General features: G+C 40.7%; 1 protein-coding gene and 1 pseudogene across 7 annotated transcripts in view; one reads left to right on the top strand and one right to left on the bottom strand.

Annotated features, from left to right (window-relative positions):
- Positions 1 to 6,135: 6,135 nt before the first annotated feature.
- LOC110975993 (uncharacterized) lies at positions 6,136 to 22,439 on the bottom strand (annotated as a pseudogene). Its single transcript, XR_015426177.1, has 8 exons — positions 22,247 to 22,439; positions 18,388 to 18,660; positions 17,137 to 17,344; positions 14,834 to 14,962; positions 13,840 to 14,010; positions 10,407 to 10,532; positions 9,257 to 9,847; positions 6,136 to 8,514 (listed from the first exon to the last, which is right to left on the bottom strand). The product of XR_015426177.1 is annotated as an uncharacterized LOC110975993 (transcript).
- An 806-nt stretch (positions 22,440 to 23,245) lies between these two features.
- The window catches only part of traf3ip1 (TRAF3 interacting protein 1), a 28,066-nt gene continuing 26,505 nt past the window's right edge, over positions 23,246 to 24,806 (top strand). For all 6 annotated transcript variants that reach the window (XM_087140046.1, XM_022228926.2, XM_087140045.1 and 3 more), the window contains exons 1-2: positions 23,246 to 23,536; positions 23,638 to 23,706. In XM_087140046.1, the coding sequence (XP_086996172.1) occupies positions 23,417 to 23,536; positions 23,638 to 23,706 (189 nt within the window). In that variant the 5' untranslated portion in view covers positions 23,246 to 23,416. The remainder of the gene's footprint in view (positions 23,537 to 23,637; positions 23,707 to 24,806) is intronic.

Raw genomic sequence — 24,806 nt, 5'->3', positions numbered from 1 at the left:
ATCTCAAATTATATCTTAGGCTTTTCCAGTGTGGGTTAAGTGCAAATTGGGAACGATGGAACTGTCAATGAGGAAACGCTATATTCTGCTTTATCAAAGAAAAGAAAGATTATCTCTCATGATGGTGCACTTTGAACCCTCTTTCCAGGCTCATCCAACGGGCCATTTTATAAAGCAAACAAACGTAAAATTCAAAGTTGGATTCAGCATAAAATCGTTACGCATTAAACCAAAGGTTCACAGTTTTCAAATATCAATATTTCTTGCAGTACCCTAATATGAATCTTTGCGTTAACACTATGTGAACCTGTGCATATCTGGCAGTGAGTCTATGTAAATGAAACGACACACAACTACTCCAAGTTAATCTGGAGACATCTTAATCAGCGTGACCAGAATCACCCGAGCCAACCCTGTTGGCCTGAAATCCAACTCAGAGGGGAGTTTATCAAAGATATGAGTTAGCGCCGGCTACTGACACGGTAATCAGAAGGAAAAGGGGCAGAAAAACTAAGTTGTTAAAAATTCATTGCAATCTTTTCTAGTAAAAACGAGTGAAGACTTAACTATTTTAGACTGCTTTAATAATTGGTTAGGGTTCTTTCCTGCCGCAACAAGGTTTCTTGTGGTCGGAGTTGATTTCATTTTCTTTCTGTCTTCAAAAGCATCCAAGACAGGTAGATTTGTAAGAGTTTCTCCAGAGTGTCTCATAAAAGTGATGAATAACAAAGGCGAGACGAAGAATGTGTATCCAACATAGATAATACAGGTATGGTTTGAAAGACGCACCTTTCCACTTCAAAATGAGACATCAAACCTCCAAATCTTACAACATTTGACAAAGTTGTAGTATTTGAAGGAGGTCTCATCAACTGCAGGACCAAGTTTTCAATTTTAAGCACTGAGACAAGGATAGCCTAATTGACTCCGTATGCAGGGATAATAACTTGACCTCCCAAAAAGTGTTCAGCCGGTTGAAAACCAAACATGATCAGTGTCTGACGACAAGTGAATTGAAACTACAGTTGCATAATTACATTGTACAGGTACATTCCGAAATAACTATACTTAGCAAGTAAAGTCGACCTTCGTTAATAAGAGAACTGTTAAATACATTGTAACTATTTGTGTAACAAAAATAATTACTTTTAGGTCCCAATCCAGAGTTCATTTTTTTCACTCCTACTTATACAAGGGTTACTGATATATAAGGCAATGTGCAAAGTGCAAAGGACCTCTTCTTAATGAGGTTCTACTGTAAATACTTTTCTTGCGATCAATTTGTAAACATGTTTACCAGCTAAACGCAAGGGCCCAATTCCTAAACATCGATGTTCAATGGCGAATCACTGTCCGTCCTCGTAAAAATCTAAGCATGCAAAACATGTATGCAAACTGATAGCAAGAAAGTGTTTAAAATTGTGTTTACTCCCAACACAAATTTTTGTAGGCAAGGCAATTATCCACACAGACGCAATCACGACAACTTTGTCCCAGCGCCTAAAATTGCAAAGTTGGTAACATGGTCAATTTTACAATGTCTTTGATAATTACTCATAATTCTGTCGACATTTATCAGGTTTGGACGTTTATTCCAAAGTAGACCGACTTATCATTCAAACCATACATATACAATGACTATCTATATGTTAGTTAAACATACTACATCTGGCATGCCTTTTTGCATTTTGTTGCATTTTTTGAGGGACGCTGTGCAACAACAAAGCAATGGCCCGGCCACGCAGCCACAGTGGGTCTGACCATGGTCTGACAGTGTTACTTGAAATGCAGAAAAGGTGCGTTTGATTGGCTTCCGCGAGTTGACTCGGGTTTAACATCGTCTCACCGTCTCGTTTGTAACACAGCACACATTGCCATACCCAGGTCATGGTTGCGTCATGGTTGCTCCGAGTAAGCTAATCGAACGCACCCTATTTACAACAAAAGACCTTTTTCGATTTCACTCATGTGACTAAATGAGAGCAATACCACCACGTGTGGACCGCCTTTTCCTACGGACAACTTCAACCACGTGCAACCGCACGTGCGAACGCTGCATGCTTGACTAGTTTATCCTGAATAGGTAGATAACCATGACAACACTTTTGCCATCACAGGTCCAGCACGACCGTGACATCACAGGGAAAAATGTCTGTACAGGTGTTTGGGTCAAAGAAAAACGCACCAAACACTTCTGGGATTGGGTGTAAATGTACCTGTGCAAGTTGGAGTGAAACACGCATGGCGCCAAAATCGCCCGAGAATTAAAACTCCCATCAGGAAAACCTCTGAATGTGTTCTTTGAGGATACAGGCTACAGGAAGTCCTCAACTTGTAATTAATCAAAGGGCCACAATATACAAAATACTTTTAAGTAAGCATAAATTTTGAGTAAATATATGGTGAAGTTTTGGAGAAACTCCTGAAGTATGAAAGTAATTTTGTGTGGTTTTTGTGTAAAAAAAAAAATACACCAAAATTCCCAATATGACCAGAAAGCACCTGTAATAGCTTTGACGATTTTAGAGGGTTTTCTGAAGAAAAATAAGTGAAAAATCCTGGAGAATTTGAGTACAAAAGGCATTGAAACTGTTACCTCATTTTCAATTGGTTGCTCAATTGTTTGGGCTGCTATGACATTTAAGCGCATGCGTGTTAAATTGCGAACGTTCATTAAGTAACATTCGTTAGCTTGAATAGGCAGGGTGCTTTTGCGCAGAGAGAAAGAGAGTGAGGAGAGTATTTGTGGCTTTACGAGACACAGACGTAAAAATGACACTGATGCTATTCGCATAAAGGAAAAAAAATGGCGGTAAAAAGTCCATTTTAATTTCAATTCGTATGAAAGTTTATAAGCAGCTGTACAACTAGGAGAATACTTGATTTCTAAAAATAATATTTCCAAGGTAAAAACACACATCAGGTAAAAAGACCAGGGTCTAATTGCACTGTAATATTTTAGAAAGTGGCAGAAGGCAACATCATATTCCTGGCAGTATTTAATGTTGAAATAACTGTTAGGGCCAATTTACACATCCAATAAAGCACATATCGCCCGGTAGAAAGTACCCAACACAGTTGTTTCCTTCGTACAAAGGCCGTGTAGTGCCATCAAGTATAAAAATGTATTTTCAAATAGTAAAGCATATTTTTCAAAGTTTGTTTTATGACGTATTTTTTCAACTTCGTCTTTGCGATTTTTGTTTATTAGGTTTGTTTTTATGAGACATATTTTTTCAAGATAATTTTCAAGGGATATATATTTTCATGTTTCTAGTTTTCCTCAGAAACATCAATTTAAAAAACCCAAAATATCTCGTATAAACGAACTTGGAAAAATATAACCCCTTAAAAATAAACTTGAAAAATAAATCTCCTAAAAACGATTTGTTTCTAAAATGTTTCTAAAATGAAACAATGTTTCTAAACATAGATCTCACAAGAATGAACTGGAGAACATATGTCTCAAACAAACGAACTTTGCAAAAATATCTATAGGCCTATCTATACCTTGGGCTTCAACAACTTGCCGTTGCACTCACTTGAAAACACTAACGTCTCACGTAGCCATACCACACAAGAAAAAGCAAAAAGTCTCCTCACTGATAATAAAAATTTATTTAATAAAAAAAAAGTAATTTTATATATGGCTCTTTGGTAATTTCTCTTATCAAGGTCTTTTTTGAGCGCTGAATAACTCTCAGTGAGTGTGAACGAATGAGTTCTGTATATCAATAGGGAGCTGAAGTTAGAGGTGTAGGTTCTACCTCAGCATTACAGTTTGGTGGGCCATCGTCCAAGGCCTTGAACAGTACACGTCAGTGGAGGTGAGGATTGGTCACTGGCATTCATAAAGAGGAACCATGGTCCAAGAAGCTGCTCGTCGGGCGCGACGGTCGCAGCATTCTGTGGGAAATACATGTAAATTGATTGTCAGCATTCAGAAACCTGATGTACAGGTAGTCAGCATGGAGGGCTGCACTGCCTTTTATCCACTGGTGGCCGAAATGTTGCTTACTGCCGCAAAAATCCACATTCAGTTGGAAATTTTCATCATCTTTCGGGGGGGAGGGGGTTCCCCATTGGCACCCAGTTGATCTTTGTCACTTTCGCCATCTTTGACCATCTGGCTCAGTAAAAGTGATATGCAAATACATGAAATTTGCCAGCTGTCACACTCTTTAACTAGGCTTGAAAATGTTTGTATACAGTCTACTCAAAAAAATGACTGCAATCTGGACCGCGCATGCCCGATCATCTCCCATAGAATTTTGTTATCACAACTGCAGAGGGCAGTTTAGAATAAGATACATTTGAAACCTACTTCCTTGTTGACCTTATACACAAAGGCGTCAAAATGGAGCCAAATGACTCAGGAAATGTCAGAAAAAACATAACCAAACTACAGTTTTGTTAATTCTCATATGCCTTAAGCATTTTTTGATGATGGAGTTGGCGCGTTATAAATACATGTACTCAGTAGTATTAATTTGAATGAGTTTACCAGTTAGGCTTCCTGTATCGCATGTAAAGATCGCAATGCATCTGCAGATTGGGTTGGTGTCAAAACAAGATTCGACCCCCTTCTGCAGAGTGTAGTTCCAAATCTTTTAGTTTTTTTCCACCTCAGATACACGTCATACCTAAGAACTGACTCTCTTGACCATTTGTCAGTTTTCTGATGGTGAGTCCTCCGCCCCCTACACCCCCAGCTTTTTGTGTAACTTTTAAATTACGAGTCGACAGCATGACTCTTTAAGTAGAATAGTTACCATCCTGAACTTAGACCATCTTTATGCACTCGAAGTGTACGGTACATAATGCTTTCAAACTATCACAGTGGGGTAAAGGATAATTCAAAAGAAGTGTGATCCGATGGTGCTCAAGACAAGTTTAGCTTGTGTCCATAAATCCCAATCTGAACCCATTTTGCTAGTTCAGGACTTTGGCTTTGCTTATGTACTTGTAACGTACAAGCTGTCAACCAAATATGACAGCTTGGACGACTGGCAAGCATACATGTATGTCCCTTAAAAATGAGAACATCCAATAGATCAGCAGTTCCGATTAGATAAAAAAAGACAAGGTCCCAGCATCAAAAACTGCTTACCATTTCATGAACCTAGGCAATGCCTTCAACGGTTGTCAGAGCGCACATCTGAAAGCCGTACTACATCCCAGTATGATGGACGGCAGTCACTGTCGAGACATGAGACACGGGGGAAAAAAAAGTCATGAAATTATGTACAATATACATCAATTGGATTAGCAGGTCTGGAAAGCCTGAGCTGTTTTTTTTGGGGGGGGGGCAATGGTTTCTAAAGTTTTGCATTTTAAAGATGGTTTTATCGCCACAGTCCAAAACTTGCAAGACAGGACACTATCAAAGTTGAACCAAATTCCTGAGAAGAACTATTCATTTCAGTGCCTTTCCCCATGTGATTGGGGCCCCAAAATGGTTGGAGTTTTTCTTTTTTTGGGGGGGGGTGGTGGTTGGGATGGGTAGGGAAAAGGGGAGGAGTTATCAATCCATAAAGAACTTCCCTGTGAATACTTTTCATGGATTGGAGACACAAAGAAGAGTTAACCCTGCGCAAGTACCACGGCATGTGTTCTGAGCACGACAAGATAAACCTAATGAATAAACTCAATATACCCTGTGTAAACCATCTGCTCGTTTCAACTGGCTTTCTGTTAATGCAACTCTATTCAACATATTAATCATCTCTTGGGGCCTACCTGGGGCTACCTGCCAAAGTACATCTGCTATGCCTCACCTTCAGAGTTCTAGGTAACTATGGAAACTGTCCCCAAGACGAAACCAGCGTTAGCAACTACCTGCCAATTCAACTAAGATATTTTTTCCAGCGCTGCATCAAGCAATCTTCCGTAGGGGAAAAAATGAACTTATCAATGCAACTCCCAGGATGGATTGATCATTCTGCAGTGCGTTCTTGCTGTATTTATGTGCATAAGTATATACATGTACTTAACTAAAGACTCCTCTGTCGTTTACTCCTTCGGAGTGCATTACCCTGTTTTGAGTGGCGGGAGCACTGAAAAGCATGTGAAAGTGGTACACCAACATTCAGATAGACGGCCTTGGAATAAATGATGCCTCTAAGAGTATCATCATTACATAAATATGAGCACAATGGCATTTATTGTAAGCATGATAAGTGCTCAGCAATGTCAAACGTAGAGCCTTACAAAGAAAAAATTCCGTAACCTTTTCCCCCACAATTACAAAGTTCTTATTCCTGATGTAAAGCCTACATGATGCAACCCAGCATACACTTGAAATAAATTGAACCAGTGGTCAGGAAAGTGTTTCCATTACTGTGGATTGCTTCAATGGTAAACAGAAGTGGGCAAGACAAGCTGGAAACTGCCAGCTCCAATCATTTCGGTGCGGGTTTTCAGGCTCACTTCTGAATGAAACTGACAACCTCACTGAGACAATGGAAACAATTTCTGAACATAAAACGAATACGCCTTTCAAACTTCAGAAATTTACACACAACTGCTACAATTAACCAGACCCAAAACTGCCTGTCAAAAGGTTAATGTATAAAAAGACAGTTTGGCAGAATCAAAAAAAAAAACAAAACAAAAAAACAAAACTGGAACACACATGTAAGTACCAAGTAATCTTCTCCAACAGTGCATAAAAATGATCATGTATTCTTGTTTCGCATGTATCATGTCATCCTACAAACGGTTTGACAGTAAATACTCATATCGTATAATTTCTGGTAGCTTAGTATACTGAATCAAAGATCAAACACTGGACTGTCACCTCTCGAGAACGGTGTATATACATGTAGGCAATCCATTTAATCCTCGTAATTGAAAGTAGTCCAGTAAAGTCACTAAGTTCACTATATGTAGCTGAAAAATGTGTAATGGAAAAATCAGGCAGGTGGTCTTACAACTACATGTACTTGCAAAAGAACAAGAATACAGAGAAAATAAATCCAATCTGGAATGAGCAATCGGGAAAAAATACACTAAAAAATGTTTGCAAAGAAGTTAGCAGGTCTGACACGGCCTATAGTACTCCTAAAACTCAAATTTACACATAATAAAAACTTTTTCCAGACAATTTTCCTGGTAACTTGAATAACCTAGACAGAAATCAAAACTAATGAACCCATACTACTGAAATTAGACAACCCAAAATAGGTTAAATTAAGCTTAACGAAACAAGGGATACAGCAAACAAAAACACTTATTCCAGGGATTAACTTTGGTTTTCCTTTCAAATTCGAACACTCGTTTTCTGTTTGCAAATGCCCAACTTCTAGAGGGTGCCTCTGACAGAGATCACTCGATATGCTTCTTAACTTTACTGCACCTGCATAAATACATGTGCTGCAAATTTGTCATTTAAACCCTTGCTATACTGCACCCTACTAACTACCAACATTCATAAATCCGTGGTCTCTTAGAAACAGAGGGCTAAAAATTATCTTATCTAGTGTTTGTGTGGCCCTGAATTCTTGTAGTAATAATAACACAAACAACACATGCTATCAGCTGTCCATGTAAGGACTTCCAAAGGTGCTAGATGTGGTTTTAGGAAGCCTTACTACGGCTTGAAAAAATGTCAGGTTGGTCACGTTGACAAGACTGGAAGAGAGCCACTCGTTCATACGTAAGCAACTCAAAACCAAGCAGTTGATTTTGAAAAATAAAAAGATAATCTTATAGAACGAAAGATCTCATTAACTTTTTCTACAACACTCTGAAAAAAAGGACTGTTCAAAGGATTGTTCAAACAATTACTGCTTTTCATAATCTAACCAAGATAAGGAATTACTAAATAAAGATCAGCACTTATCTACACGTTCACATGATACAGGACAACTCAACCACTTAAAACTCTCTGAACCCAGGAATTTCTAAACACATGAAGTAGATGTGGGTGAAACCTATCAAAAGGCTGGTTTTAGTTTTATTCTACTGGGTATTCATGACATAAGTTAAATTTGAAATTGCATGGAATTTGTAGCTACATCCAAATATTTCATGCCTGTTCTGTCACCATGGTACAGCATTTTATTTCATCTTTAAGAACTAAAGCCTTTAAGCAAGTAATTTTGACAAACATTAAAAAATGGTTGGTTCTAGTCTACATACACAATATACAAAGCAAATACAAGTGCTTAAAACCTACTTTATCCAAGAATAACCCCAATTCCTTAATCAAGGTGACGTTCTCAGATATTCCAGTTTTTACAGGGGTGAAGATGTTTTTGACTTACATTACAGTACATAAGCCTTGGGGCAAACATGATGCGACGGTTACATTTCACATTGCAAACCTAGTCCAATGTCTATTGTCTACCATACACTGTACATCTCTTTGTGTCCTGCCAAGCCTGCGGGGACACACAAATATGTGCCTGTTTCTGACTAAGTGTGTCACCGTTTGTGTCACTCTGAGTAACTCTCTGTCTCTCCCTGCATGTAACCTGTCCCTCTGCCGGGTAACTAAACCTCCTATAAATCCTGTGATAAACAGTAAAACTGGAATATTAAAACTGGGCACGAATACATCTATGAAAACAGACATGAATGAAATGGGGGGAAAGCAGTCCAAATTGTGTTGAACAGGTCCATATGGAAATATGCACATGTGGTATCAGAGGTGGGAAATAAGGAATTTCTGCTCTTTTTTTTTTTTAAACTAGCATTAACTATAAACTGAGAGTCATCTGAGATTCAACTTCTGGGTCGGTGAACTAAAAATAAAAGAGTTAATACACATACATGTACAATGCCTCCCACTGCCAAAACAAATATCCTTGGTCAAAGTTCAGTTACAGCCCATGAGGAGGTACACGATCCACGGAATGATTTCTATCTGTGCATATTCATACACGTGTAAGATTTAAAAAAAAAAAAAAAGAGATATTTTTGGCAAAGTGCCAGCCGGACAGGTGTCTGGGTATTGTTTGGACACCCTGTTGGCCATTATCTAAAACTTGTTTTGTAATATAAATGCATGTCCTTTACTTGCAACCCAGACACCCCGTTTTTCACTTCAATGCAGTGGATGCTTTGTCTCTATTCCCATATGTAGTGGTCAAAATTCCAATGGCCAGAATATGATTAATTCTGCTTCTGGGCACGGCAACTGTCCCTCTTTGGTAAGACAAATTAACCAAGGGGTCTTTAATACTGACCAAATGCAAAACAAAATAATGACTATGCATTACTGAAGAACTAACAGAACTAACTGAGCACTTACCTTTGATCCCCTGTGGATGACCTGTGTGGTTTAGAATCTCCGCCCTCCGCCTCCCATGTCAGAACTGCCACTATAACCACTGCTTCCTCCTCCCGATCCAAAGTTGCCTCCCCTCCCAAAGCCACTCCCCCCACCACCGCCCATATTGCCGCCCATCATGTTCCCGCCCATGTTATTCATTCCCCCCATCCTGCCGCCCATGCCGCCCCCCATGTTGTTGCCCATGCCCCCGCCCATGTTGCCCATGCCACTGCCCATGTTGCCCATCCCCCCCGCCCATGTTGCCCATGCCCCCGCCCATGTTGCCCATGCCCCCGCCCATGTTGTCCATCCCCCCGCCCATGCCTCGGCCCATGTTGCCCATATTACCGCCCATGTTGTTGCCCATGTTCCCCATGTTGCCCATACTGCCACCCATGTTGCCGCCCATATTGCCCATACCACCACCCATATTACCCATGCCTCCCATGTTTCCCATATTGCTGCCCATATTGCCACCCATGTTGCCCATATTGCCACCCATGTTACCCATATTACCGCCCATATTCCCTCCCATATTCCTCCCCATATTGTTGCCGAATCCGTTACCACCTGTATGAGAAAAGATCAAAAAAGCCCCAGTTCAAGCAGTGTACAGTGAGTGCAAAATATGAAACATTTCAAACCAAACACTAACAATGGCCACATTCTGGAAAAGACCATCTCTGAATTGGAGCAACGCATGTAAATACGAAGAAAAAATATTGTGCAGAGAATGATGTAGTGCACATATAGGAAGGTTCCCATTCGCACCCATTTTGGCAAATCTTCAACTATCACACAATCCAATCCAGTATTGTATAGAGGTTGTCTACCAAAGCATGTGTCGCACACATGGCCTACATGATTTGACAGGCAGCCAGTCTGCCAAGATCCAATCTGTCCAAAATCTGGCAGAAAAGAGGAAACCTGGATTATGTCTAAAATGTCCAACACTGCGATAAACACATAACACAAATCTCCGAGTGATTCACATTAAAAAAACTGTTGGCAAAAGTTTATTTCACCAAGTGTAAGACACGATTCCCAGCCAACTTGATTCACAGACGTTGCACACTTCTGACATTGCTTCCAAAAACCGATGCACAACATGCATGGCAAATGCACTCACCACTGTATGGAGTCTGGCCTCTGTTGTTAAACTGTGTGTTCTTCATGGGCCCAAAGTTGGAACTATCCCCACCGTAGTTCCTGCCAAAGTTGTTGAAACCACCACCCCCACCGCCACTGTTCCAATCTGGGTAGAGGGGCAAAAATGTCAACAATCAATTTACACACTTCATCTTGTTTGTCCTCTTTCCCTGTCACAGATAACTCCGGCGACATTTCACAGGACATTCCTGACGGCCCTCTTTTAATGGTAGAAAGCATGAGTTGAGTTTTGTATAGAGCAACTGTCACACAATGGTTTTTATCCTGTGTTTGAGACTGTCAGTGAACTTCAACAAAACAATAAAACACAGGAAAAATGCGTGCATACTTTGTTGACTGTCTGTATGGAGTTAGAACACAAGTTGTAAAACATACGGTAACACAGTTTTTGTGGTTGCACTGGACATTACAAAATAACAATAAAGTTTTGAAAATGCGAGACAAAACACAGGGTCCAGGATGGGAAATTGAACTTAGCAGACATGTTTTCCTGCGCGGCCTTCTACTGCTCTTAAATTCAACCCTGAAAGAACCTTCTACAACCATCCCACTGAGGAAGGGGAGATTCTGCCATTTTCCAGGTGTGCCCATGGAGGATTGACTGCAAGGAAGTGGCTCTCTCCTGGTAATAGTTGTTACAAGTCTTATTTGAGGCATGTATATATTAGTTTTAGAGATGGATATGTTTGAGTACGTATGATTAAAAGCAATCTTAACGAATATGACAATTTTTCTCATTGATGTGACTAAGAATTATGCTGAGAATTGAGCATGAAGACAAAGCATGGAAAGTCTTCCAAACCTGAAGATTTATTCAAGACAAAGTGAAGTATCACACATAGACATGCCAGTATTGATTGTTCAAACACTTCCATGTATTCACCACAATTGTAACACACCATATGATTGAGATTTACTGGGTCCACCCCCCCCCCAAAAAAGGGACACTCAATTTTGAAAAGATTCTAAAGAAATCTGTTGTGGAATTTCTTCTGCTGGAAGAGAAATATGAGAATGAATGTGACTGTAACCCCCTTAATCAAGGTCTTCCTGCCAAAGTCATGCATCCACCCTAAACTTTCAGTTATTTTTTCTTCAGGCTCCTTGGAGATGACTAATGCATCTATATGAGTGTAAATAGGGGCCTGAAATAGGTACACATTGTTTATCTCAAGGGCGAGTGTAGGGGCCTGAAATAGGTACACATTGTTTATTTCAAGGGATAGTGTAGGGCCTGAAATAGGTACACATTGTTTATCTCAAGGGCGAGTGTAGGGCCTGAAATAGGTACACATTGTTTATCTCAAGGGCGACTGTAGGGGCCTGAAATAGGTACACATTGTTTATCTCAAGGGCGAGTGTAGGGCCTGAAATAGGTACACATTGTTTATCTCAAGGGCGAGTGTAGGGGCCTGAAATAGGTACACATTGTTTATCTCAAGGGCGAGTGTAGGGGCCTGAAATAGGTACACATTGTTTATCTCAAGGGCGAGTGTAGGGCCTGAAATAGGTACACATTGTTTATCTCAAGGGCGAGTGTAGGGGCCTGAAATAGGTACACATTGTTTATCTCAAGGGCGAGTGTAGGGGCCTGAAATAGGTACACATTGTTTATCTCAAGGGCGAGTGTAGGGGCCTGAAATAGGTACACATTGTTTATCTCAAGGGCGAGTGTAGGGGCCTGAAATAGGTACACATTGTTTATCTCAAGGGCGAGTGTAGGGCCTGAAATAGGTACACATTGTTTATCTCAAGGGCGAGTGTAGGGCCTGAAATAGGTACACATTGTTTATCTCAAGGGCGAGTGTAGGGCCTGAAATAGGTACACATTGTTTATCTCAAGGGCGAGTGTAGGGGCCTGAAATAGGTACACATTGTTTATCTCAAGGGCGAGTGTAGGGCCTGAAATAGGTACACATTGTTTATCTCAAGGGCGAGTGTAGGGCCTGAAATAGGTACACATTGTTTATCTCAAGGGCGAGTGTAGGGCCTGAAATAGGTACACATTGTTTATCTCAAGGGCGAGTGTAGGGCCTGAAATAGGTACACATTGTTTATCTCAAGGGTGAGTGTAGGGGCCTGAAATAGGTACACATTGTTTATCTCAAGGGCGAGTGTAGGGCCTGAAATAGGTACACATTGTTTATCTCAAGGGCGACTGTAGGGCCTGAAATAGGTACACATTGTTTATCTCAAGGGCGAGTGTAGGGGCCTGAAATAGGTACACATCGTTTATCTCAAGGGCGACTGTAGGGCCTGAAATAGGTACACATTGTTTATCTCAAGGGCGAGTGTAGGGCCTGAAATAGGTACACATTGTTTATCTCAAGGGCGACTGTAGGGGCCTGAAATAGGTACACATTGTTTATCTCAAGGGCGAGTGTAGGGCCTGAAATAGGTACACATTGTTTATCTCAAGGGCGAGTGTAGGGCCTGAAATAGGTACACATTGTTTATCTCAAGGGCGAGTGTAGGGCCTGAAATAGGTACACATTGTTTATCTCAAGGGCGAGTGTAGGGCCTGAAATAGGTACACATTGTTTATCTCAAGGGCGAGTGTAGGGGCCTGAAATAGGTACACATTGTTTATCTCAAGGGCGAGTGTAGGGGCCTGAAATAGGTACACATTGTTTATCTCAAGGGCGAGTGTAGGGCCTGAAATAGGTACACATTGTTTATCTCAAGGGCGAGTGTAGGGCCTGAAATAGGTACACATTGTTTATCTCAAGAAATCTTTGATAAATATCTTGAGTTTTGATCATTTTCAGATATGCTTGCCTGACATTTCGTTGCCGACTTCGGACATAACCCATCCTGAGCTTAAGTGCACCCCCAATTGGCAAAAGAAAGACAGATGGTTACAACCGGGTTCTTGCATACGTTATGCATGTACGCAAGACCATACATGCAGGAATAGATTCGTTCCACATACTTAACGTGCAGTTTTTAAGCGGTGACTCAAGGAAAACTTGAGATAAACATAATAAAAAAAACCAGATTTTTTTCCCCTTTCTTTTTTTTTTATTGTTAATTGTTTTATTTATTTTATCTTGTTTATTTTGCATGTAGATTTGGGCCCCAAATCCTCATACTGAAACATTTTGTGGGGCAGGCCAGCACACATTTAAATATGGGCCAGAATTCAGAACAGGTGCCTGGGTCTGTGACTGAAAATTACTATACCTAATGGCAACATACATCTGGTGTGGACCCCGTCAGGTTCGTTATAACCATGTTCTACTGCATTAAGAACTGAACCAGATGACCAGTGTAAATAAAATTTACAACAGCAAATTTGCAAAAGCAGTAGCCCATGCAGGAAAAACGTTGCGGTGACGGTAAATTATTTGCCCTTTATACCATGTTTTGTATCACATCCATTCACCACTTACTGTTGCCAAAGCTTCCACCATCAAATCCTCCCCCGCCACCTCCAAAGTTGTTCCCGAATCCTTGGTTCCCTCCAAAATTGCCTCCAAAACCCTGCCCACTGCTGAAGTTTCCGCCATTGTTGAAACCACCACCAAAGTTACCTCTGTCGTTGCTGAAGTTATTTCCAAAATCTGACATTCAAAATGTAAACTAAAGTTACTGGAACAATCAGATGAAGGCCCATAAATGACAACCCTTTCAACATTCGCTGTGGGATTCTAAATAAATTCAAACACAAGTTTTCTAGCATAGGAGTCAGGTTAGTGTAGCAGACCTTTCCTTGGCTTCCATCTGTGCAGTTCGGGTTCGATTCCCTGCTCGGTCCACATGTGGATTTGGTTTTCAGTCCCGACCTGATTTTGTTGGGTTTTACCCAGAATATTCCATTAGGGTTTTTCTCCCACCTCTACAACTGCAACAGCTTCTCACTGTCTCATCCCTACAGGTTTCTTCAGGCTTGCGAGCTACAGTGCCTAGGGTGCTTTTGAGGAATCCTTGGTGTCATTACCAGAAATAAATAACAGTCGCAATAACAATTACTGTTAATAAAGAGCTAACACAAAGAGACTCAACCAGTTGAATGCTTTTATATTGGGACTATTTTTGAGTATTTTTCTTCAATTTCCATGAATGCTACACCATGAAGTAAATGTTTCTGGTGCTGCTGAACACAATGATCAAAGTTAAAAATTTGATAACTTACTAGCAAAAGAAATGTGTAACATGCTTTTTTTAAAGAGTCTGGCACAGTAAAAAAAATTGCATATCTTAAACCCACATGTTGCCAGGCACGGTTATTTCCAAGAACCAAATGAGCAATAATATTTCTTTTTTTTTTCATTCCCCTTGTTTCATTTTGGTATTTTTTTTTCTTCAGCTCAAACTTTAGAGAGAATACAGGACCAGCTGTTAAGCAAGCAGTGGCAAGGACAGGCGTCCTTGTTATACACTCACCCCCTGAACCCCCTCTAAAGTTACTGCCGCCTCCGAAGTTGTCAGGTCCATCCTTCTTGCTGATCGCATTCCGAGGCACGGCCTTCTTGGCCTCGCACCGTCTGTCCTTGATGTAGTGCGTCTTTATTGCTGTACAAAGGCAACAGAAGCTTTCTGTTCAGTTGGGGTTCAATTTGGGTTTATCGCTGTGACCGCATGGGTGCAGAAAGGGCAAATGTACCCTGTGACAAATCGGGGCAAAACAAAGAGGATCTTCCATCTTGCTCCAACCCCTCTAAGCTCTTTTGGCTTGGACACATCTTCAGTCCATCTCCAGGTACCAAAAATTCCTGTCATCACGGTGAGACAGAGCAAATCATATCTTTGGGTACTGCGGATGATTTCATTTTCAAAATGCACTTTTTGCGTTGGGGAGATGTTAATTTATACGGGTTTTGCCCGTACCCAATGTATTTGTACTTTACACTGTATACTCAGCGCTCGTCCAAGAGCTTGCCAAAAAATTCACAAGCTTTATACTCAGGTGGGACTCGAACCCACGACCTCATGCTAACGAGTGCAGATGTCTTAACCACTAGACCTGCTAGCTTGCCGGGGTCAACTAGCCAGTCCGTGTCAAGTGTAATAGCAGGTACCACGAACTATTTTCAAGGTGCACTTTTCGTGTTTGGGAGATGTTAACCCTAACCGCCAAGCATATTGTTTGGCTTTTACTACTCAGTACTACAAAATACTAAGTAATAGTCTGAGCCTGAAGGACGTAGTGCTACAGATTACTACTTCTGGCTAGGTTACTTCCATTGTTACTCATAGAGAGAACAATAAAGCCATGCATTCATAGTGCCAGAGCACTGTATTGTCTTATCTACTGTATCTTATGGCTTCACAGAACAATAAAGTCGTGTCCTCTTACAAGCGACAGCGCTCAGTAATACATTTTACTACAAGTAGTAATTTGTAGTATTATGTAGGGTTAGGGTTAATATCTATTATGGGTTTTGCCCTAACCCAATGTATTATTATTTATAAACACTGTATAATGACTTCAATTGTACAAAATGCCCTAATTGTGAATGGCTGAGCATAAACGACACATGGTCTAGCCAAAAACCTTTATGAAAATGTATCCCTCGAAACCAGAAAGCTTCAATCCTCCAAAATCTTCCAAACCACTCAGAGGGTTTTTGGAGGATTGAGAATGGTTAGGATTAATCCTTGCCCTTACAGAAATCTTCAAAAGCCACACAGCAGTTTTGGAGATTTCAGTAGGATAGGGGACAGAAAGTGAAGATCTCAAAACCTATTACTTTACGTAGGAAATGATGATATCCTTAAAATGTTAAAACATAAAGAATGTGCCACTTGTATCCGGCAGAGGGAAGGATCTCGGAAGGCTCTGGAGATTTCCAAGCACAGAGGTGGCATGTTGAGGGTTAATCCATGACCCCTTTATCCTCTGGCTGGGAATTTTCATGATACTTTCTAGACTGAAAACAATTTCCCCACAAAATGGCACATATTCTCTGTACATGGAAAAATGTAGGAGCACCAGCCTTCCAAAACATTGGCTGGAGCCCAGCAATAGTCAATACCAAGCAAAGCTTTTGTATTCTAAAATACCTATAGACCAGTATCGGTTTTAACCCTAACACTCCTCAGTCCTCAAACAGGTGAAGGATTGAGGAGTGTTAGGGTTAAGAAATTATTTTGACACGCTGCCAGCATGGCCAGAGACAAACTATTTAGCAATTTCCCCTGTATCACATCGCATTTTGCGATATGTTTGGGCAATTGTGCAATCCATTTTCAAAATTAAATCGCAGTTGCCAGATGCAATTTGTGCTGCAATTTGTGAAGGAGATTTCCAATCAAAGAATGAAAAAAGGAGATCTTTGAAAAATTGTGATCTAAACGATAGTTGGTAAACTAAGTCAAAATAGGACAAAAATCCCACAACGCGATTGCTGTACCACAGTGACCACACGCACAAACGTACATATGTATACGCAAAGATAGGCTGGGTGCACATGCATCTTGGAAAGCTTTCACAGTGGAAACATCACGTGCAGCATTCGTGCATGAGATTGGTTCTCGCCACTGCGCTGAAAGACACAGTAGACGGAATGCAAACCGGACACCAGCACAGCGTAAATCTGTGGCGTAGAGCAAGCTAGGCCCCAACCCCTAGTTTTTTGGCTACAAAAAAATCAATTTTGGCTATACAGAAAGAAAACTGTATGGCGATATTGCTATACAAAATTTTGGAATGAAATCGCTCACAGACAAACAGCACTTCTACCAACCGACTATCTTGTTGACGATGTCATGATCATCAAAGGTGACAAAGGCGAATCCCCGCTTCTTCGTAGTCTTATCTGTGGGGATCTTGACTTCCGTGACGGTGCCGTACTTGCTGAAGTACTCCTTCAGGTCGTCTTCTGTGGTCTCTTCCCTGATGCCCCCTACAAAGGCCTTCTTCACTCTTTCCTTGGCAGCACCTTCGCACGAATCCTGGCAAAGAGACGACACAAGATCTGCCTGAAGGCTTGGGATACGGATGGTGGCGTGTCATGTACACGTCCCTCTTGTGATTCAATTTGGTACAGTTCATGGTATGCCAGTTAACAGTGCAGCATGACTGCATATATGGGTCATTCCAAAAATTAGGGGTCCCTTTCATGTCCCAGTCACATCTGACATGTGATTTTTTTAACTTCAGGACACATTTTCTAATTTCCAAGAGCGATGAATTAATGCAAAGTACCTGCAAGACAAATAGTTTGCAATCAATTCTGGTGATATCTCCATGTCAAACAACGAAGCTCAGATGTAACAGGGACACAAAAATGTCACACTTTTGGACACCTACTTTCTGGAATTACCAATATGTATCTTAGGACAAAGTCATTAGGAAAAGGCTTTTAAGGAATCAAAAGCACCAGACGATCACGGAAACTTTTTTCGAAACAAGCAGATACATGTATGGCTTAGACGTTGGTTTCGCTGGTTCCTGTCAGAACTTGAACATGTGGTTTCAAACACTACTTCAAAATGGCCGGAACCAGCCAGACCTACATGTACAAGTCTATTAAAGCCAAATCCATTTGTTTTAAAAATGCTCTTAATATTTACTGTCAATCATCAAACCTGAAAAGCATACCACCACATTAAACCAACACTAAATATTTTCACCTCTCTTTTGCACTGCTTAACCATTTAATCCACATTTACATTTTTCAGGTAAATAAGATCAACAGCTCATGCCTTTCCCCCCAAGTTTAATTTCAATAGAACTGCTACCCAGATCAGCAGATTTGTGTGTTTATAAACAGAAAGTAGCCCTAAAACAGTCAAATTAAAACAAGTAGAAAGAACAAAATTTTGGCTGGTATCCTTTTCTCAACACCACATATAAACATGTTTTCTGATATCAGTCAATTTCTGCAATTAGTCACTCTACCGTACCATACTGGCGCCCAGTAAACACACAACAGCAAAATGGCAAAGAACCGCAGTCATGCCCCACGAAACAGACACATCCGGTGCATGCTCACCTCGCGCGGAATGGCCCTCTTGATCTCTATCGTCTTGCCGTCAATCGCGGGGCCGCCTTTCTCCTTGAAGTCGGCCATGACGGAGTCCACCATGGCCATCTTGGTGAACGTGACAAAGCCAAAGCAGCGCGACTTCTTGGCGGCATCCCTGATGACGCAGCAGTCTGTCATGTCCCCATACTTGCCAAAGTGGTCGCGCAGGGTCGCCTCAACTGTCTCCGAATTCAGACCCCCAAGGAATATCTTCCGCACCTGTTCGCGCTCGGTGATGTCCTAAAAAGTAAGAAGAAATACACGCAGGATATACAGCACTTTCGTTTGTGATAAACATGACAAGTGACTTCTCTCAAAAGAAGGGAAGTGGTTAAACTGGCTTCAAGCTTAACGGAGGCCACCAGCAGTCATTGCTGCAATGCTCCACTGAATTGCTGCAATGCTAGTAGCTGATGCTACTGGCTGATATGCCCCGTCCACTGAATCCATTACATTATTAACCGCCTAGGCTCTTTTGGCTAGGACAGACCCTCAATCCTTCAAAATCCTCCAACTGCCCCCAGGAAAAAATTGGATACTGTCTCAGTTCTCCAAAATCCTGCAGTACACGCATGTCTTGAACGTGTTCTGTGGAGGAGTGGCCCATGAACATTAACGATGTAGTTGGTACTACTTATGATGGGAGGGGGCCACACTAGGAAACAACAATCTCGTACACACAGGAAAAACAACAGTTTTAAAATCTTTTAACAGAGCACTAAAAATTCCACTTAAATTTGAAACTAATAGCAAAAACAATTTAATTCGATTTTCTGAAGAAAAAAATGAACAAAGTCAGAAAACCTGAGAGAAAATGATCATCAAAGACGCACCCCTGTACATTTTCAATGGCCCATTCACACTTTCTGCCGCCAAGGCATTTGTGTGCATGCGTGCATAATTATGAATTTATTAGTAAAGAGGTCCATAATTGAGGTGTGTACCATACACAGTCGACTCTTGTTAATACCAGGGCCTTCGGCCTTACTAAATTAGCTCGTATTATCCAGACCTCGTCTTATGCGAAAACTGCCGTCCTGCTTGACGTATGTATCACCAATCGACCGTAGGTAAAGCGTACAGGTGTACAAGTACATGTATGCATAACTTTTTGTTTAAAGGCATGTGCACTTTGTTGTGTGAATTTGATTTTTAAAAAGTTTGTTTATGAAAGTGAGATACAGTTTAATAAATGAAGACTTGTAATAAAAAATAATTTCCACCAGTCATGTCGATTTGGAGCGACACGTCCTTGGCCCTTCATGCCGTGATGAGATCCACATGCACGCACGTAACGTATTAAAGTACATTAACATTTTAGTTGGTAATCAACACCAGAGCTGCGCTTGCTGCACATAAAAATGGGAGGAAACCAGCTATTGGTGGTGTGGACAGCAGACAGCAAATATCGGATTTAACTTGGCAAAGGTGTGTGGGTTTGGTGAAAAATTATTAGCGAGGGATACACTTTTTTCTTCCAAACTTGTGGTTATTTTCTTAGCTGTAGCTATGGATTGATTTTTCTGCATGTTCCACAAACTTGTAAATGTCCAAATTATACATGTTTGCACATAAGGGATGAATTAAAATGTAAAAATGTCTACAACTGATCTGAGAAAATCTCTTATGGGGTGTTTTTATGATGGGGTGCTTGAACACAAGATTCTTTCCCTACCCCTCTCAAAATTGGCCAAACTGAGGTTTTGTGTTTGGTAACACAAGGAGTGTGCTGTAGTGTGACTGTCATCAGGTGGAGAATGACAGGATGATGAGTAAAATCTCTGATTTTTTTTTTCAAAAAAAGGTCGGCCACATGGTGAAAAGAAAATCAGTATGAAATTTTTTAAAGATATGTGTCAACCAGGACGGCTTCTTCGGGAAGATTTTATTGAGAAAGTAGAATTCTAGAGTGACGTATTTATCTACCAAGGCTGGATTCAAAATCCCAAATGTTACGCGTCGTGTCCTCAATCCCCATAACAAGTTAGTTTTCAAGAAGCCACGCAGGGTTGCCTTCTAATATCTGGGGGCAACACAGCAGCATAACATGTACAGGTAACATGTACATTCTTACATGTGTTCTACTACATGAGTCAGCATACAAGTTGATGGTAGTATTGTTGACAAGCATTCAACCACAGAATGTCTACAGTGCCGCACATCACAACTTGGAGACTGTCCCTAAGCTCAAGGAAGTCCCTTTATTTAGGAACAAATCAGTCCACTATGGGAAAGAACATCTCCCAGAACTTGGACTTTTTTCAACTGGGCTAGGGGATTCTGGCATTGCCCTGGGGATTCCTTTTATGTCACTGTATTCAGCGGAAGACAACACCCTGGGCTGCCATTCACAAAAAATTCTCCCGTTTACATGTAAGTCTTGGATCTACAAGCAAGAATCTGTGATGGGGCATGAAAGGTGGTAAAAAGATCACATCAAAGTTTTTTTCTAAATAAAAAATCAATCTGTTTGCTTTAGTTACCATTTTTACATACATGTACATGTACAGTTACCTGAGTGACATAGTACAAAGTTAATGGAAAAATAATTGAAATAACTTCTATAGTTCGTAAAGTTACAGTAGATGGGAAACAAGTTGATTATAGCGTGCATGCAGGTTTTTGGGATCCAAGCCTGCTTGAAATTTAAAAAATTCCTTTTTTGGGAAACATTCTCCCTTTCAAGGGACTGATTTTGTCTCCAAATAAAGGGACTTTTCTGAATTCAAGGACAGTCTATGAGTTTTGATGTGCACCTCCTACTGACATGCATGACTGTGAAAATAAAAAGAGGGTCAATTTCAACTGACCAGCTGTAAGTACCAGCCTCATGTCAGGTCATCTTTTTGGAAAGATACGAACGACACTTGATGCTCCTGTGCACAAACCTACATGTAAGTATTTTCTAAGGAAATTTCACTTTCAGCTAAATTTCACTTTTTAGGACATGTTATTACTTTCTGACGGCTGTTATAACATTTTTAGGGAAACATTTTGTAAGGAAAGAGGTCTGTACACAGACATCACGTGACACCCTGTGCACATATCCTAGTCCAAAAAATTCTAGAGCCTAACCATGCTACATGGAAGTGTTTTCTGAGTAGTGCATAGGCTATACATAGCCCCAGACTGGGGGCCAGTGTCCCTCCGTATCCTTGGTCCCGTACAACGGTCCACCCAGAAAGTGGAGACTCCGCAAAAACGCCTTCTAGGAACACCATTTTGTGTGTATGGCTCATTCACCCAAATTGAAACCAAATTTCACGGACTTTTCGGGGACGATTTGACCCGGGGACGGCTTGACCCATTTCCGCCCCCAGTCTGGGACTAGGCTAAACACTGCTGCTTTTATATTTTCACACCTAACTTTGGCTTTTTACACGTTAATGTTGTGCATGTTGTTATACTACATGTAGGCCCACATGATGTACTAACTAGGCCCACTAATACTATCACAGCCCCAACTTTCTGATGGCTTGCTATAGCAATAGCATGTACCGTATAGCTGCCTTATTTAAGTTATTACATGTATAAAGCACTGCGCAAGGAGAAAAGTTATGTCCGTAGGCTACATGGAACTCTTACTGTCTGCTCTTAAGCCTACATGTACGGATGCAGTATTAGTACACTGTCACGACAGTTCAGTTGATACAACCTGGGAGGTAGGCCTAGAGCACAACATTGTTAGCACAAAGACATTTATTGAAAGACGTTTGCCATTTTTAATTTTTTCACTCGAGAAAAAAGCAGCCTCAAATTTTAGTCCTTGTTTTCCATCATAGTGTACTATAAAACATCAGATGAAGTCACACATTATTAAACTTACCTTAGGGTCATGTTTTAGGGTCGTCATGGTGGATTTTCGGATAAATTCTAGTACTTTTTCTCCGGTTTCTACTACACCGGGTTCAGTTTTCACGCGTACGCTTGAGTTGAATAATGTCCTTTCTCGATACATCGTGCGTAGCTAGCTAGCTCGGAAGCCTGGTAAGTGAACGCGTGGTTGTGCTCGCATGCATGCACACCGTTGAATGAAGTTAATCACCTAACAGGTATGGGGACCAGCGAATAAACGCACGCCAACCAGTTAGATTCTCTGGCAGCGAAGTTAGGGGGCGGAGACGATGGGCCGGAGTTAGTGGGGGAAGCGAACGGAGTCATGACAAAACAAAAGGCACAAACAAAACAAAACTAACAAAAACATTCATGGTTGCATTAACTTTATAAGAAAATCGAACAAGGGGAGGGTTTAGGAACTTTTTCTCCCCACTTTTTTCACGGATACCATAAGCAGTCGATGGTGCACCAGGTGTTTCTTACCATGGAGGTAGGAAAAGACATTGTCTCACGTTGGTTTACAAAAATGTAATCTTTAGTTTGGGCCATGAACCCAGCAACCTTGCCAAAGAGAAAATTAATGAGCGTTTGTAATCCCACTTTTGGCAACTTTTACGAATGTCATTCATGTAAGTGGGAGTGGGTGTGATAAGTCCTAAGCAAGATAACTTAGGACGCCGATAAAAGCAAAACTGAAGCTGCTGATGAATTACATACAAGAACAAATCACAGGCTACTGATATGTAAAACCAGGCATGTGCTTTTAATAGCTTCAAGTTTCAACAGGCCGGTTACAAGCCTGTCTGTCATCTTTTCTATGGCATCAGGTGCTCCTTACATCACGTAGCAAATGTCATGAATGAAAAAGTGAATGATGGGATAGAATTCCTTTCCTGGGAAATGTTTTGCCTGGTATGATGCACGATTTTGCTTTCTTGTAAGGTTCAAAGTGTGCACCAGCGAAACTCAATCATCGTTATGTGTACGTGCGCTACGCATGACATCGCTTCACACATCATGGCGTCTGCGTTACTAACGAAAACAGTTGACTCTTGCAGTCTTCGCACGACGTGAAAGCCAGTCCGTTTTCTTTCTGGAAATCGTGATTTTTCTTACAGTTAATAGCTGCTAAAACGTGTAATTGCCAGAAACGTTCAACATGGGTGACTTTGTAAAGGAAACCCAGGATACTCTGGGGAAACTAATTAAAAAGCCGCCACTTACAGAAAAATTGCTTAGGAAACCACCGTTTAGATTTTTACATGACATAGTCACAGAGGTAAGCTAAAATGGGGTGTAATTACTTCATTAATGGTTGGGTCTTCATGGCATGATAACATCAGGTAATTATTCCACTCTCTGTTCGTTTTCTTCTTTCAGGTTATTAGAACAACAGGCTTCATGAAAGGACTTTACTCTGCAACAGAAATGGATTCACAAAATGTGAAGGTAGGCCTAGGGCTAACGACATGTTACTCTTTAATATTGGTAGGAAAGGACTTTGGAAATCTTGCATTGCAATGGTGTATATATGTTGGCTAGTGCATACATTGTTTTCATTTCACATCACTTATAACTGATTATCATGTAGAATTTTAATCTTGTGTAATTTTGTATTAACGAAGTGGCTATCGTTACGGCAGCTGTAACACATCTCCCATTTTCTATCGTTACGGCACTGAACTTTTTCTTTTCTCATCGGAGGCTTGGGAGGATTTTTTTAAAAGGGAAATAAAGTCCGAAATCTGCGCAAAGTTGGCGCGCTTGCGCAGTTGGAGTGCCATAACGATAGAAAATGGGAGATGCGTTACAGCTGCCATAACAACCGCCACGGTGTTGTTTTAAAATAACTGTCACTGTCAGACTGTCTAAACAATACCATGAATACTACAACAATAAAGTTCCAACTACATGTACTGGGCTGTAATGCGATTACCCCAAGAACTTTTTGGTTCATCGTCCGCAATGCTCCCATAAGGGAGTTTGTAGGAGCAGTTCTGGGGATAATCTGCAATCAAGTTTTCGTCTCATCTTTGTCATGGTTTTCCTTCAGTTTTTCCAATGAATGATTTACTTTCAGAATTGTTTTACCAAAGACTATAATATTTTACAGCCGGCATACTCTGCATGTACAAAAAAAATCATTTAAAATTGAGAGGGATGTCAGTAAACTCTACAAGTCCCTTCATTGTGAATGCATTTGTAATGTTTTCACTTGTGACATTTAACATAAGCACTCCTTGTATTCAAACGAGTACCAAATTGGTACCAAATTTATGAACTGGTTGGTGTTGTGTTTGTAGTCCAATCGCATTTCAATATTTTCAGATTTTTGTTTTGTCTCTGACCAGTACATGATGTACACGTACATGCCTTAGTCACTGTTTATCACCTCATTGCATGTGAGCAGATGTTGCATTTGACTCTGATTTCCTTTCATTTAACTCCACTTTTACTAGAGTTTTAGCAGTCATTGACATCAAAATGAACTGCAGACCATTGTAATCAAGTTACCTTGAAAAGTTTCCCTTCGGAAATCAGGCTTAAAT

Source organism: Acanthaster planci, linkage group LG08 (genome assembly GCF_054643075.1).
Source record: "Acanthaster planci isolate LZ-2023a linkage group LG08, COTS_SCS, whole genome shotgun sequence".
Classification (NCBI taxonomy): domain Eukaryota; kingdom Metazoa; phylum Echinodermata; class Asteroidea; order Valvatida; family Acanthasteridae; genus Acanthaster; species Acanthaster planci.
Note: the sequence above shows the minus strand (reverse complement) of the source record. Positions and strands in the feature narration are given on the sequence as shown.